This window comes from Chionomys nivalis, chromosome 6, assembly GCF_950005125.1.
Source record: "Chionomys nivalis chromosome 6, mChiNiv1.1, whole genome shotgun sequence".
Taxonomy (NCBI): Eukaryota; Metazoa; Chordata; class Mammalia; order Rodentia; family Cricetidae; genus Chionomys; species Chionomys nivalis.
In genome coordinates this window covers 82,522,201-82,537,495 of record NC_080091.1, presented here as the reverse complement: position 1 = coordinate 82,537,495, position 15,295 = coordinate 82,522,201, and the positions used below count along the sequence as shown (strand labels likewise).

Genomic DNA, 15,295 nt, shown 5'->3' with positions numbered 1-15,295 from the left:
CTACAATTTTGTGTGTTTGTTTTGGTTCAAACAATTCATGGTCAACACAGAATTTTCTCTTCATATGTGTCACATGTATCATTCTCTCAAGTTACCACATTTTGTACTAACACACACAAACACACATACATATACACATATATACATAGATGTATATAATTATTTACATATACACATGAATTATATATGTGTATATATATAGAATTTTTTGCACGTTTGCAGACTACTATTCAAATGGATCCCAGTTTGTCTTTGATGTAGTCACATGGTTAAAACACATGCTGTTCTGTTTCCCATTCTTGGCTACTGTCCGTAAGTCTGTCAGGAAGTGAAACTCATCCTACAAGTATATTCATACATATGCAATGACCTTAACCATAGGCAGAATTAAAATGTGTTATATAATACTTCGCAGTTTTATAATTCGTCCTATAAGGTGTCACTATGCCGAAGTATAATATATATGAATGCGAACCAGTATGTAATAGGTTTGGAGATTACTGTACCCAGAATCGGGAGATAATGAAAACACTCTGTTCTTCTTTTGCTTTGGAATTTCAGATAAGAGTACTCATAAGTAGCAGAGATAAACGGAGAAAGCAAGAAATAATTCAAATGCAAAAGGCAATGCCCTTCTCTGCAGCAGTCCTCAATAGTGTTATATATAGAAATCAGATCAGTCATTGTTTTCGAGCCTGCTAAATAAAACTAGACTGCTGGAATGGCATGCCACTTGACCTCTCGGGACTCCCGCAGCAGTATTTAACGGGTGCACAGGGAGCTCTCCTGCAAGTGGCTCCTGTTTACATGCCAGATTCCCCTGCTAGTTCACACTATGTTCAAAAGGCACAAGTCCCTGGAGCGCAAGAGGGAATTTTTATTCCAGGGACTTCCACAGTCCACAATGAAGAATAATACAAGAAATTTCCACTCTCTGTCACAACTTGTACTCTCAGCAGGCCCGCTAAAGACAACCCGAGCACTCAAACTTTCTAAAACAACTCACTTTGAGATTGAAATACTGGATGCTCATACAAGAAAACAGATATGTGTTGTGGATAAGGTAAGCTTTATTTATTTTTTTATATGTTTCTTCTTAGGCACAAATTACTGACTTCTGATTTAGCCAACAAAACTTTAATAAATGCATTTCTAATTTTTAACATAGTTTTATGAGTGAACAAAAAGATGCCTTATTTACCGTCACAGCAAGAAACATTTTGTACATTTTCATATGTGCTTCAAAATAATCATTTAATTAATATCTTACTTCATTTCCTGCTCTGTTGTCCATAATCTAGGAGTAAATATTTAGAACAAAACACAAATTGCATAGATTTTTTTCTTCAGGCTTTATAGCAATAAAATGTATATCATTTAACAGTATTTGTAAAAACCAGAAAGTAAAGAGCACAAAAGTTAAAAAGTATCTATCATGTATCTAAAATGTAGGCATTTTGTTTTGAGTTGTTTGCCTTTCTAAAAGTTCCACCTTTTGAAAGCACAGTCTTCAAATTCTTGAAGAGTATAGCTTAGTTAATGGGCCATCTCCCCACATCTGCATACACAGATGTTTCACAAAGAATGATGAATTCTGAATATCTTAGATTAGAAAATTATACCGTGAACCCTGGAGTCACAAGTACATTAATCACATACCAATATGTTTCTCTTAATATGAAAAGACAATAACTTTAATTTATTACAAGAGTGATATTGTCCATAAAAATTATTTATTGTTTTATAGAAACATAAATATTTGTTGTTTGTCTAAACAAAGTATCCAATAAGTTGCTCCATTTAACCATGTTTCAGGTGGGCTGCTGAATTAACACTGTTCACTGCTCTTTGTAGCTGTCTAAAACATTTTCAAACTTAGTAGCTATAATATTATGGGCAACTTACTAGTTGAACAACTTTGTTTACTTTTAGGTGAAAAATACATTTTAAGTTGTTGCATTTTAATTCAGATCACAGGTAACACTGAGGAGACTCCAATAATCTATTTGCATATAATTGCATATCATATACATCCATATTTCTGTAAGTGATGACTATGTTTTATGTAAAGGAAAATTTGATACATAGATTTCATATAATAAGTTTCTGTTTAGTATAAGTGTATTTTGTTTGCTTTGTGAAACAGTGTTTTCAGGAATGAGAAAACTGTAAACACTTTAAGCCTTGCCAAAGACAGCTGACGTTTGCAATATTTTACTATCCAAGTGTCTGAATGTGTTAAAAGTACAGAAGAGAGAATAAAGCAAAGAACAAAATGGAAGGGGAAAAGTTAAGAACTTATACCTTAAATAATAAGAAATCAAACACTTCTTAATTATTGCTTTCATACTTAATATTTCCTGTGAGAAAATGACAATAAATTTCACTTGCATAAAATTAAATTGGAAAAAAATGAAAAAAATCTGAAAGCTACTCTCTTAAGAATTTCACACTTCAACTCTAAAAATCCTTTATTTGCCTCTGTAGTGGTAAAATATTACAGAAATAGCTATACTTCATCCATTGTAGTCCTGTTCTTTTATTCTTTTTTCTTTCTTATGCGAGATTCAACCTAGATCAGAGAATGGGCTATGTCAGCCACCTCCTACAAACTGACACATCCTTTCAAGCTATAAGATTTTGACATATTAAATTAATTTCTGCTTTTACATTGAGGAATTCCTTTTTGTTCTTTTGTCTTCTTTTGATATTTTTATTTAATAATTTGGGTGAATGTCCAATTTTTATTTTTTATATATTTTTATTTAATAATTTTTATTTTTATTTAATATTTTTATTTAATAATTTGGTGAAATTTGGTGAATTTGGTGAAGGTGAATGAGAGAAAAGAGATATGAATTTGCATTTTTATGATTTTTATTAATTTTTATCATAATAAAGACTATTTTTTCCTGTTAGTTTTATGTACTATTGTCTTTCTCATGAAAATTCTGGGGTAGGATATGTCTTGTTTCTTCTATTGCTTTCTTCAAGTGTTCATATTGTCAGTGCTCCTCCCCTCTTATTTGATCCAAATTATTTCACTGGCTCTTTTTCTTCCTCATTTCTTAGAACTGAAACTCACTGAATTGCCAGTGCACAGTGACAAAGACTGCTGAACTCCAGTCCTCACTATCATACTGTCATCGTGGATTTGCAGCATGTTCTGTTATTAATCAATTAGAAAACATCTCAAGACATTAGAATTACAAAATTATTTTATCCTATAATATTTCTTTGACTACTTTTTTATCTCTGCTAATTCATCATCTCATGCATTAGGTATTTATTATCAAATCTATCAGCCATCTGTCATCATCACCTTCTCAATCATTTTCTGTCTATCTGCATCTTTTATAGTCATACTTAATTTAGTATATCTGAAGCAGATAGTATATGGGACTTCTTAGAATAGTGCCTTAAATCTAATATGAACTGAATTATTTTAATTGTTCTCATGATTTGGAGAGAAAATGTTTGTGCAAATAAACTCTAAGAAAAAAGGCTAGCAAATTTAATTTTATTAACAGTAATGATTTGATACTGCTTTTGGTATCTTTAATTTACAATTAGCATTTTCAAACACCACAAGTGGACTCTATGTTGATCTTCTGCTAATTAGCTTCCATAGAGATCTCCAAGTTTGTAAATGGAAACTGCCCTCCAAATAAATCTCCCGACACTTGTGGGAGTTGTGACTCATCTCCTAATCTCATGCTCCCCACACAATCAATCTTCTTGACAATACCTTCAAAGTATACCCCTGCGCTGACAAATCCCTGCCACTTCTACTGCCAGCATGCTTACATCTTCACCCTGCATCGTCATTATCACCTGCAGTGGATTCCCTACATGGAAACCAGAGCTAGCTGCTAAATCGTGTCAGATAATACACTCCACCTGGCAACTGGGCCATGCCTTCCTTTCCGTTTTTATCTCTCACATTTTCCCACAGGCTCTTTCTGACTGTTGAACCTCCAATCTGTGCCAGCATGCTTTTTACTTATTTTTTCATTTTTCTGTATAATGTTTTGATTTTTTTTTGTTTTCTTGTTTAACTGTAGTATCTTGGATTCCCAACACCAGAGGTTTTATTGTTTATTTCACTTCAACATCTACTGCATTTAGAACAATGCTTGGCACAGATTTAATCAATCAATATTTGTTTAATAAATGACACCTATTCAAAATGAGAGACTGGATATTGCTCTTATTCTGATGTGATAGTTTGAAATTAAAGTGGTATAACAAAAGAATAATCATTTCCTATTTTCTAAATCAAGCTGTAAGTAAAGTATATGTAAATCTATTCCCATACAAAGACATTGCTTCAAATCATTCTATTAAATGAAGTATGCCTCCTTATTTTCCCACAGATGGTTAGATGCAATTTACCTTTAAATTAATGTATAATTAACCAGTAGACTATTTTATTCTGATGACAAAGTCTATCTTGAATCACCTAAGTACTTTTATTTAACATATTTTCATGAATGACTAGAATAATAGAAGTAATTAATAATGATAAAAAGATGAAATTTCAAATACATTAAGTATCATTTCTAAGAAATTACTGGGACATCAAAATCTAAGAGCCTTGCATGAAAATATATTTGGAGTAAATAGTGAATTATTAACATTTAGCTCCTGTCATTGTCTCCTGTATTTAAAAATATCACAAGCTTATCTGCTGCTAAGTCACATATTCAAGAGCAGAGCCAGGATAAAGCACACTGAAAGTGATCAGTCTTCCCGTATCCTCCCATTCTTTTATTTGATCTTTGTTCAAAGGAACATGAGGTCCCTTTATTCTTTTGTTTACTCTTTGACCCCAACAGAATCTTTTTAAAAAAAATTTATAGAAATTAAGTGCTAACACACCACAGACACATCACCACCATGGTCCACAAATGAGTTACTGTTCAACAGTAACACAATAATGGAATTAGATCGCCTTAGTTTAGTCAGTGGTGGTACATGTGTTTAATCAGCATTTGGGAGGCAGATGCAGGATCTCTGTGAGTTCGAGGACAACCTGGGCTACAAGAGCTAGTTCCAGAACAATGAGGGCTACATAGAGAAACCCTGTGTCAAAACAACAATAACAACAACAACAACAACAAAAGAACCCAACAACAACAGAAAAAACCCTGTGCCTTTAAGTAATATCCAGAAATTCTGAAAATTCTTAGCTGTGGATAGCAGCACTTTAAATACTTTTTGTAAATTATAACCAGCATGCTAGTTTCTTAAGTTATTCTGCTCTAACATGGCTATAACATTTTTCTTACACTGATTTTGCCTTTTCTTTCTCTTTGAAATTTCACAATTATGCCACTAAAAGACTGCTGTTTCTTTTCATCCACCTTTTATCAGCATCTCCAACATTATACCTTTTTCTTCCAAGCTTAGTCCTTTCTGTTTTATTGTAAATTCTATTTTCTGTCGGAAACCAGATTTGGCAAAAATACCACTTACCATGGTAGGGGCATGGGGATTAGGAAAATAGTGAAACCAGGAGGGAATTCCAGCGAATACTGAAATCCCCCCCACACACACTTAATATTCTGTACACTTTTTTACCCCGATACAGAAGGGGAAAGAAGGCAACAAAAGACTTCTTTAACATGATAGAAAGCACAACTCAAGTAGTTAATTGCTTCAATACTTTGAGATATTAAGTTATTAGCATTTTGTTGATAAGGCAATGAACTCACTCTAGACCAAATATCTTGAAGGCAACCACTCCCAAGGTCAAACCTCCTGTTTCAAAAGTAGGAGCAGAAGTCTGTTTGCACGTCCTGACCATTTTTCAGGGTGGAGTTGATCTACCTAAGGACCATCTTAAGGTCAAAAGAAGCAAGTAAGCAAGTAACCACATCTTGGGTCAAGATGTGTATCCCTGGTTCTTGTCAACAATGTTGAGCAACCTCAAACTCTCTAACCTTCAGACAAGGTAGAAATAGGCTCACTTTTTTGAGTTTCCTCACTTCTCTCCATTTTCTATGTTATAGAATGATATAATTATCAGCTTTTGTATATTTAATTCTGATACATCAGAGTGTTATTGGATATCTGAGTGGTTTTTACTGAATATTGTTTAACATTCTTTGTTCCTAAAACAAGACTATTATCATTTACCATTTATACTATAAGAAACACTGAAACATAAGATTTTATTACTATTTGAGGCAGAGGATGGGTCTTGTGTAGTTTATGTTTTTATATATGAGAAATAAGACAGCATTAATTAAAATGCAAACATGAATAAAACATAATCTTAAGTCAGTATAACAATAAATTTAGGCTTAATATCCCTTCAATTTTTTAATGGAAAATAGATTCTTCCCTTATACAATACATTCTGACTACATTTTCCCTTCCTCCATGATTTTTTCCCCTCTACCTATCTTCTCCACATAACCACTCTCCATTTTCTTCGGAAAAGAGGAGGCCTCCAAGAGACAACAACCAGAAACGGAAATACAAGATACAATACAATAAGACAAAAGTTCTCATATTGAGGCGGAACAAGGCAACTCGACACTAGGAAAATGATTGAGAAGATTATTTCCATTTTAGAGTTTAATTGTGTTTTTATTTTGACAGATAACACTAGTGCATGTACATTTATGATTATAATATATTGCTTTGAGAGGTATATACATTGTGGAATGGTAGTGGGTAATAAGACTATTTAGCATAGCAATTACTACAAATTCTGCTCATAGTTTTGTGTAGAGAACATTTAAATCTTTTTTTAGTTATTTTTAACTACTAGTCAGCTTCGCTTTATCTGCAAAAATCCCCAGAATTTGTTAATCTTTACAACTGTTTAAATTCAGTCTTAAACCTATTGACCAACCAACATCTTTTTTTCTCCTTCAACCCATTCCCCAAATGGACTGCCTCCATTAGTTTAATTATTATATATAAACTATTGTGTGAATTAAAAAAAATCAAACTTACCCAAGACAGATGCACATGAGCTAAGTAGATGCTGATATTTATGCTAAACACATTAAAACTCTTTGGGTTGTCAAGCTGCATGGAGCTATGTGAAATTTATGTTCTCAGATGCCCTAATTTTATAGTATTAGAAGCATAGAAATGATTGAATTTTGAAATTGTATAGTATGTTATTTTTGAACTTGTATAATGAAATCACAAAAGATTTTGTAGTTTTAAGTTTTCTAAATTTATGAAACTTTACCTTTGTTTTTTAAAAATTTTGATTCATTTTACATATCAGCCACACCCCCCTCCCTCCCTTCCTCACCCTCTTCCCTCCTTTCACCAGTCCACCCTCATCCACTCATCAGAAAGGGTAAAGCCTCTGCATGTAGGTGACGGTTGTATAGCCCAGGATCTATCCTTGGTGCATGATCTGGCTTTTTTTTTTTTTTTTTTTTTTTTTTTTGGTTTTTCGAGACAGGGTTTCTCTGTGGCTTTGGAGCCTGTCCTGGAACTAGCTCTGTAGACCAGGCTGGTCTCGAACTCACAGAGATCCGCCTGCCTCTGCCTCCCGAGTGGTGGGATTAATGAGCTGGCTTTTTAGAGCCAATTCAGTATGGTGTGATGCCTTGCTCAGTTTTGATGTGGAGTGGGTGGATTTGGTCCTGCCTCAACTGAATGTGCCAGGCTTTGTTGACTCCCCATCAAGGCCGATGGCAGTGACCCTTGGCTTCACTGGGTAATTTTGTAAGAATTAAACATTTTCTAGTTAGACTATTCTGTGAAGGTATACTCATTAAGTTTGCTGTTGTCAAGTACCCTCAGAATTCTTTGCAGTTCCATACTCCTAAAGGCTACTATTTCCTTTTTGTTTTTCCATTCCCTTACTTCCTTTTTTCCTTTCTTACTTCCTTATATACACTTTCTTCAACATGTATTTGTCCTTCTATTTTAATGAGTTCTGCACTGTGTATTTTATCACCCATGGATTAAGAAATTAAAATAAGAGATTCTGTATAGTACATTTATTATATATCTGCAGAATCTTTATTCTTATAGTTATTCTCTAAAAGCTAAAGCACACTAATTGTTTACATATCATTTGTCATGCATTAGGTATTTAAAGCAACTGAATAATGGATCAAAGGGAATGAGAGGAAGTTCCTGAGATCGTTGTGAACATGATATCCATTTGATATAAATCCTGGACATCAATGCATAATAATATGTGAGGAAATTCCTGTAACCAAGTTTAGGGAAGACTGCATTCATGTCTTCCAGTAGGGAGCCACTCTCCCAGACCTTAGCTTGAAAAATCACACCAAACCACAGATGTTTCATACTCTTCAAATATTTTCATTATTATAAATGATCATCCTGTACAAATAGTTTGACACAAGTAAACATAACACAAGCTTTTTTTTTTTTTTTTTTTTTGAGAAGTATGAAAAAGAAACTGGGTTAGTTCAGGTAGAAATTTTTTTGTTTTTCTTTTGGACTGGGTGGAGCTGAGGATAAAGCCCAGGACCTTTTGCTTGTTAGGCAAGTCCTCTACCATTTTTTTTTTCCCAGAGGAAATTTTGGATAGCTATAGAAATCTCTTCCACTCAATGTGTCCAAAGGAAGGATTATCACACTGGTATCTCTGAAAGTAATGGCAGTTTCCCAAATCAACAGTTATCTCCTCTAAGTGATAACTTGTTGTTGTTCCTTCAGACTTCGAAAGAAGCTGTAATGCCAGAGAACCACTGTCGAGGAGTTTAGACAGGAAAGCCAGCTAGGTGTTGTTACCCACTTCAGTTTTCCACTTGCAAACTTCTCAGGCTCCAAGCACTAGGATATCAGGTTCTACTGGTGGATTTTCAAACTGAAGGTCATTAAATAATCCCTGTTGATCTTCTGGGATTTAAAGAAGTAACCTGAACCCACCCATCTTTTGTAGCATGATGTCTATGAATATCACATGCTCTCTTTTCGAGGGATTTATTTGCATCTGGTATTATTTCTTTTGAGCAAAGGAATGCCATACTTCTGTTTCTTTTCACTTTAATAAAACAAGAATTAACTGACTTTCTGTCTTGTGGCCATTTAATTTTTCATACTGTGCGCTTTTATAGCTTCTAAAATAAATACTTAAAATTTCGGTTTCAAGGCTTATAACACTCCTATCATTAATTATGTGATCTTAAAACTCATACTCTAACATTAGTAATTTCTTCTAGCAAAGCATTTGATAAATTGCTGTCTTAATGAGTTCCTTGTTTGTCTATATAGGTCTATGTATTGCCGAGCACAGATTTATTACCTCCTTGTCAGTTATATATCACCAAATGTAAGCTAGTTATAATCTGAACTTAATTTAATCAGAGTTTAAAACCAAGTCAATACAAAGGTGATGCTAATTCTACTCTGAAGATGGGAAAACTTCAAAAATCAAAAATAATTTAATTTGTATTACGTTGTTCTATTCTGGTTTTTATTGTTTTCAGTTTTAAGCTATACTTCTGGTGAAATTTTCACCATAATCTATTGGTACTCTTATGGTACTGTTTAGAATCATATTTATTCAGATAAATGAAGTTTGAAACTTTTAGGATAAATATTTTAAAGAAATTGACATACATATTAATCCTCAACTTTTTAATGGCAATTCAACAAACTTAATGAATATACCTTCATATAATAGTCTAACTAGAAAATGTTTAATTCTTAACAGAGTTACTCAGTGAAGCCAAGGGTCACTGTCAATGGCCTTGATGAGGAGTCAACAAAGCCTGGCACATTCAGTTGAGGCAGGACCAAATCCACCCCCTCCACATCAAGACTGAACAAGGCATCCCACCATGGGGAATCGGTTCTAAAAAGCCAGCTCATGCACCAAGGATAGATCCTGGTCTCCCTTTTGGGAGTCTGATCAGGCATATTTGGTATCAGTTGAAGGATTACTACAATATATAACTATTTTAGGATGGGAGAACATATGCTTAAATATGTACATACACACATAAATATGTATATATGTGAACAGCTCGTTTTCACATACATTGAGTTTATTAAAAAATACATTTAATAAACTATAAATATCCTGCACCTTCTGTTATGATTTCCACCACCCAAAGTTGCCAGTGTTCTGGCCAAAAGGTTAGCCACCCCAAGCACTGGCACTTCCGAGTTTCATGGCCACACATGAACCATCAAGTATTCAGGAAACTTACACAGCCACCGAGTCCTCAAGCTGGTCACGATGTACATGTGGCTTAATCAAATGATCTGTACATTGGCACAACAATGTAAGCCCTTGTGTGCATGAGCTAGATGGCCTTTAAAAGCTAGAAATGCCTTTCGCCATGCTCTCTTCCTCTACCATGTTTCAGAGAGACCCGAGCGCCACCCTCTTACCATTCTCTTCTCTGTTAATAAACTATAAATTCTTTTCCTTCCTTCCTTCCTTCCTTCCTTCCTTCCTTCCTTCCTTCCTTCCTTCCTTCCTTCCTTCCTTCCTTCCTTCCTTCCTTCCTCCCTTCTTCTTTTTTTTCTGTTGTTTTTTTCCAGTCAGGGTTTCCCTGTATAACTTTGGTGCCTGTCCTGAAACTAGCTCTTGTAGTTCACTCTGGCCCTGAACTCACAGAGATCGAGAGATCCCTCTGCCTCTGCCTCCCGAGTGCTGTGCTAATAAACTCTTAATTTGGGTTCTGTTGTATGCCTTGTGATGTACCCTCACAACCGGTAATTTCACCCTCCCCTTGAAACAATGTTATGTAACTCAGGGTTGTACAAAAAATAGCAATATTTCTGAAATGGACCTCGAATATTTGGTCACTTTACCTTTACCTCTTTAAGTGTATGGAATATAGGAGTACCAATTAAAGCCAGTTTATGGGGTGCTGGGGATCAAAGAGAGGCTCCCATGCCTCCTAAGCAAGCCTATGTCCTCATCTACATTCCTAGCAACATAGAAATAAATATGCTTTACCAAGGTAGGAATGTAGATGATTGGATTTATTTGATCTGTTCCACTATTTCTTAATTAATAAATAAAATTCAATTAATTTAAAATCAAATATTATATAACATGAAGCTTTTATATATCCACCATTTGGTGTTAACAGCATTCAAACTAAAAATCCTTGCTGCTCTATAAAATGTTGAAAAAGTTCTAGAAGTTACGAAACTTAGTTTACATGTATTTGTTATCTGTTTTTTTAACTAAATTCTGTTCAGTAATAAAATATTACTTGCTTGCCAAAGAAATTCTTTAAAATTATACAGCAAATTTTCAACTTATTAGCACATTTGTAATAGATATTTACAGAAGTTGCTGTTTCATTTTCCTGGGTCCTGGGTTTGCTATTTTGGACTGTGCAAGACACAGTTCTCACCAGTCACCAACCCTTGCACTGAGTGTTTGAGTATGTAGCTTTCTATCTATATGCATGGGAGTGCTTTGACACCTCACTATTTAATCATTTGTGTTCAACTGTCTCTGTTCTGTCTTCTTCTGTACTTATGACCATAATTTTTTAAATGTTTGCTGTTGACTGCCTTGACGGGTTACTTTGTCTAGGGTTTGTAACCCGCCTGGCTGGTCAGTTATTCCAGGGTCACGGAGAGGCACCACCTGAAAGACATAGGCTGGTGAGAAGGAAGGAGGCTAGGCAGATTTGTCGAAGCCTCCGTTTATTAGAGTCATGGTTACAGCTTATATAGCCCCTGGATGAGGAGCTTGGGGGGCTGGGGCACGGGATCTTGCCATGTGGTTCATGTCCGTCATATAGTCCAAGAGGTTACAATCGGTCAGGTCACGATTCCTTGGTCTGAAAGTCACAAGGTGACACACCTAGTTGTCTAGATAGTTTGGAATGTGAGGCAGGTTCCCTTAACAGATAGCTCTCTATTAACAGTTAATTTGGGTGGGTGTGGGATAGGCTTGGTCAATAAAACTATTCTCAATACAATTAAAAAGTAAAGCCCTCTACAAAAACTCCTCACGGTGGTGCTTCCTGTAAATTTTGGGGGGACACGGCTCCTGACAGTTTGCTGATGATTTCTAGTTCAATATTGAAATTTTCTAACAAATGGGTTGAAACGGCTGATGTTAACCATTTAATTTTTATGTTAAGAAAGGTATTATTGACAGTACTTCACGGATATCCATTTAATTGTAAGAGTTCTCAAAAAATGACAAAAATATAGTTTTGCAAGCAATGATAGTATGAATAGTTTTCTAGAAACAGACCACAGATGGTGAATGCAGTCACAATTTTGATTTCTTGCATATGAAAAACTTGTTTTCACCATCTTAAATGTTGGCAAACCAATGATGTTCAAAGCCTCTGATACAATCTGCTAAATTTTAGATGCACATTTTTGGTTCCATTAGAATACTCTATCTTGCTTGCATATTAATGTGGTTGCTTTATTATAAGATGCATTAATAAAGATACTTTTAGAGTTTCCAATGTGGGGGGTCTTTATTTCATTCTTTGTATATTTGAATGACTTATAACAATGACAAGGTTTCTGTGATATTTAGTCATCCTTCAGAAGATTCTGAAAAATTAGCTGGAAGTTAAAAATTATCAGTAAACCCTCGAGAATCTACTGGGAATTTATTTAGTAGTCAAAAGCTTTCACTGCTCTGATTTTTTTTTTATTGTCTTGTCCGTTTCTTCTGCCTTCTCTTCAAGACCTGAAATGATCTCTCCCCTTTCCTTCAACTCTTGGAGAGGTCTTCACTTAGCTTTTCTATCTAACTTCCTGAGTTTTTTATTTCAAATTTATTTCAATTTTCCTTTTCTTTAAGTTTTTATTTCTTTACACAGTTATATTTTCATGTATTGAATTGTTTTCCTTATCTTATTCAATTCTGTTTTTTACAAAGTCTTTATTGAAGTTCTTGTGTACAACCTCTTTGAAGTTCCTGACACTATTCATAGCTTCTGTTTTGAAATCCTTGTCTTATGCTTCAGCTAAATTAGTTTTCTTTTCTTTTTTCTTTCTTTTTTTTTTTTTTTTTTGTTTTTGGTTTTTGGAGTCAGGGTTTCTCTGTGGTTTTGGTTCCTGTCCTGGAACTAGCTCTTGTAGACCAGGCTGGTCTCGAACTCACAGAGATTCACCTGCCTCTGCCTCCCAAGTGCTGGGATTAAAGGCGTGTACCACCACCGCCCGGTGCTAAATTAGTTTTCTAGAGAAATTTAAAACAGTGGTCCTGGTTTCTAAGAAGGCATGTTTCCTTATTTGTTTGTTTTTGTACTTGTATCTTTGTATTTGGACTTAAAACATTTATGTTATTTCTTGGTGTTATATGGGTGTTCAGCTCCTTGATAGCTATTATTCAGCCTGAAGGGTTGCATATTAGTAGAATGGTGTTTAGTTTTCAGTCTTGGGGTAACTCTTGAGTTTTAATGTTTAGATTCCAACTGATCACAGCTCTAAAGTGCTGATTGCAATTCTAGGTTCATATTTCAAGCATTCCCAGATCAGTTAATTGTGTGGTAGTGGTTGTAAGATATTCATAGGGATTGAATATTGGGTTTTCGTAAGTAGTGGTTGGGATCCAGTTCACAAGGTCAGAATAAGGCCTACTACTGATGACAGTGAATCAAGGAAATAGGATGGCCTTGGAGAAGAGGCTGAAGTGGGCAGCTAAGAAAGGATTTTTGTACCCAAGGAGGACTAGAATGGGGGAAAGGAAGGAGGGCATTGGTCTCCATCAAATGTAACTGTTGGGACTCTAGGAAAAAGGTCTTAAATATTTGTATAGTGTTTTTCTTATAATTTTATTTCCCTCTTTCAGGTACCTCAAACATCAACTATTCATGATGTCAAACAAAAATTTCACAAAGTGTGTAAGTATTTTTATCTATGAAAATTTATATAAATTTATTTTCAAATTGGCTCAAATTTGTCTTTAATAGAAAGGTTTGTCTATGTAACAAATATATGGAAGTATGTTTTGAAACAGATATCATTAATAATTCTGTACTTAGTATTTCGGAATAAAATAATTCTCTCACTTGATACTCTTATTGATGTTTTAATATTCAGTAGCTTTTTGTCAATATTGGGAAAGAGCTTCATACCACATGAAGGAGCCATGTGCTTAGCCAGTAAACTGTATCCCAAGAACAATCCAACTTGTGGTTTAATATATTTTACAATGTGTCCTTGTATTCATTTTTAAGATGTATATGTAGGTGGTTTTTTTTTACTCAAGAGAATCATGTGAGTTGGGAAAATATTTTAATTCATAATTTATTATGTTGAGCTATCAGATAAAATTTGAGGGTAAAACCAATTGATAAATAAATTATTTTAGAAAAATAGAAAATATTTATTGATTTACAATTTATATATAATTATTTTATGGTATGGCTATGTAACAATGTAGATATTAACAGAGTGACAATGTAAGCAGTAACATCACATGTAGAAAAAGACCCATAAAGAATATTCATTATTCATCTTAAAGAAAAAAATATGTGACAAGGAACAACAATTAGTTAATACAGCCAAAATATGCAACATGTTTGGGGGATTTCCTTATAATGTGTTGTTGAGAAGCATATACAATGAGTAAATAGTTATTGAAAAACTATTTACCATCTAAGTTGCTTTGGGAAGGCAAGTTCTTTCTTATGCTTTGCCTTATAGACATTAGGTTTGAATATTTTGAAAGGAGTGGATAGGGCATTCCACCAAGTTCCAAGAACAAACAAAGTAAGGTATGTTCCCATAGCTTTCCTGGATTCATTGTTCTAGCACTAACTTGAGAGTGAAACTCTCTGTTATTATGTGCCAATGTTTTTGTAAAATACGAATTTTTTTAAGCATTTATCTTTTAAACCATGAAATTTTTTCAATATCAGATGTGATAATACATGCCTTTAAACCCTGCCTGCAAAGTTAATGAACTTGTGACTCTTAAATTCTAAGCCACACTGAGCTACATTGTAAGAAAGTAAAGAAAAATTAATTTTTTATCTAATTATATAATCTATGCAGATAATTACCCTGGTTATTCACATAGTATTTCCTGGTTATTTCTACTCTATGTACATTTATTTAGAGGTAGTACAATCTTAGCAGAAAACACATGTCACATTAAACTGGTAATTGGAATACTAAACTTTAAAATGTCAGAAGTTCAGACAGAAGGAGGTATAGTAATTAAGGAAGAAGTCATTTAAAAGTGACTTAAAAATAAGAAGAATTTGTATAGTATTTGAGAAATACCCAATTGGCAAAAGTGTGATCACATTTAATAAGATTTGAGTTTTATGAATAGCTGTTAATTAATTTTTCACACTCATAGTTCTAATATTTAGCAGGTTATATTACA

General features: G+C 34.1%; 1 protein-coding gene across 1 annotated transcript in view; it reads left to right on the top strand.

Moving 5' to 3' along the window:
* Positions 1-835: 835 nt before the first annotated feature.
* Tecrl (trans-2,3-enoyl-CoA reductase like) overlaps positions 836-15,295 on the top strand; it is a 63,390-nt gene continuing 48,930 nt past the window's right edge. The window contains exons 1-2 of the mRNA XM_057772757.1: positions 836-1,063; positions 13,751-13,802. Coding sequence (XP_057628740.1) covers positions 836-1,063; positions 13,751-13,802 — 280 coding nt within the window. The remainder of the gene's footprint in view (positions 1,064-13,750; positions 13,803-15,295) is intronic.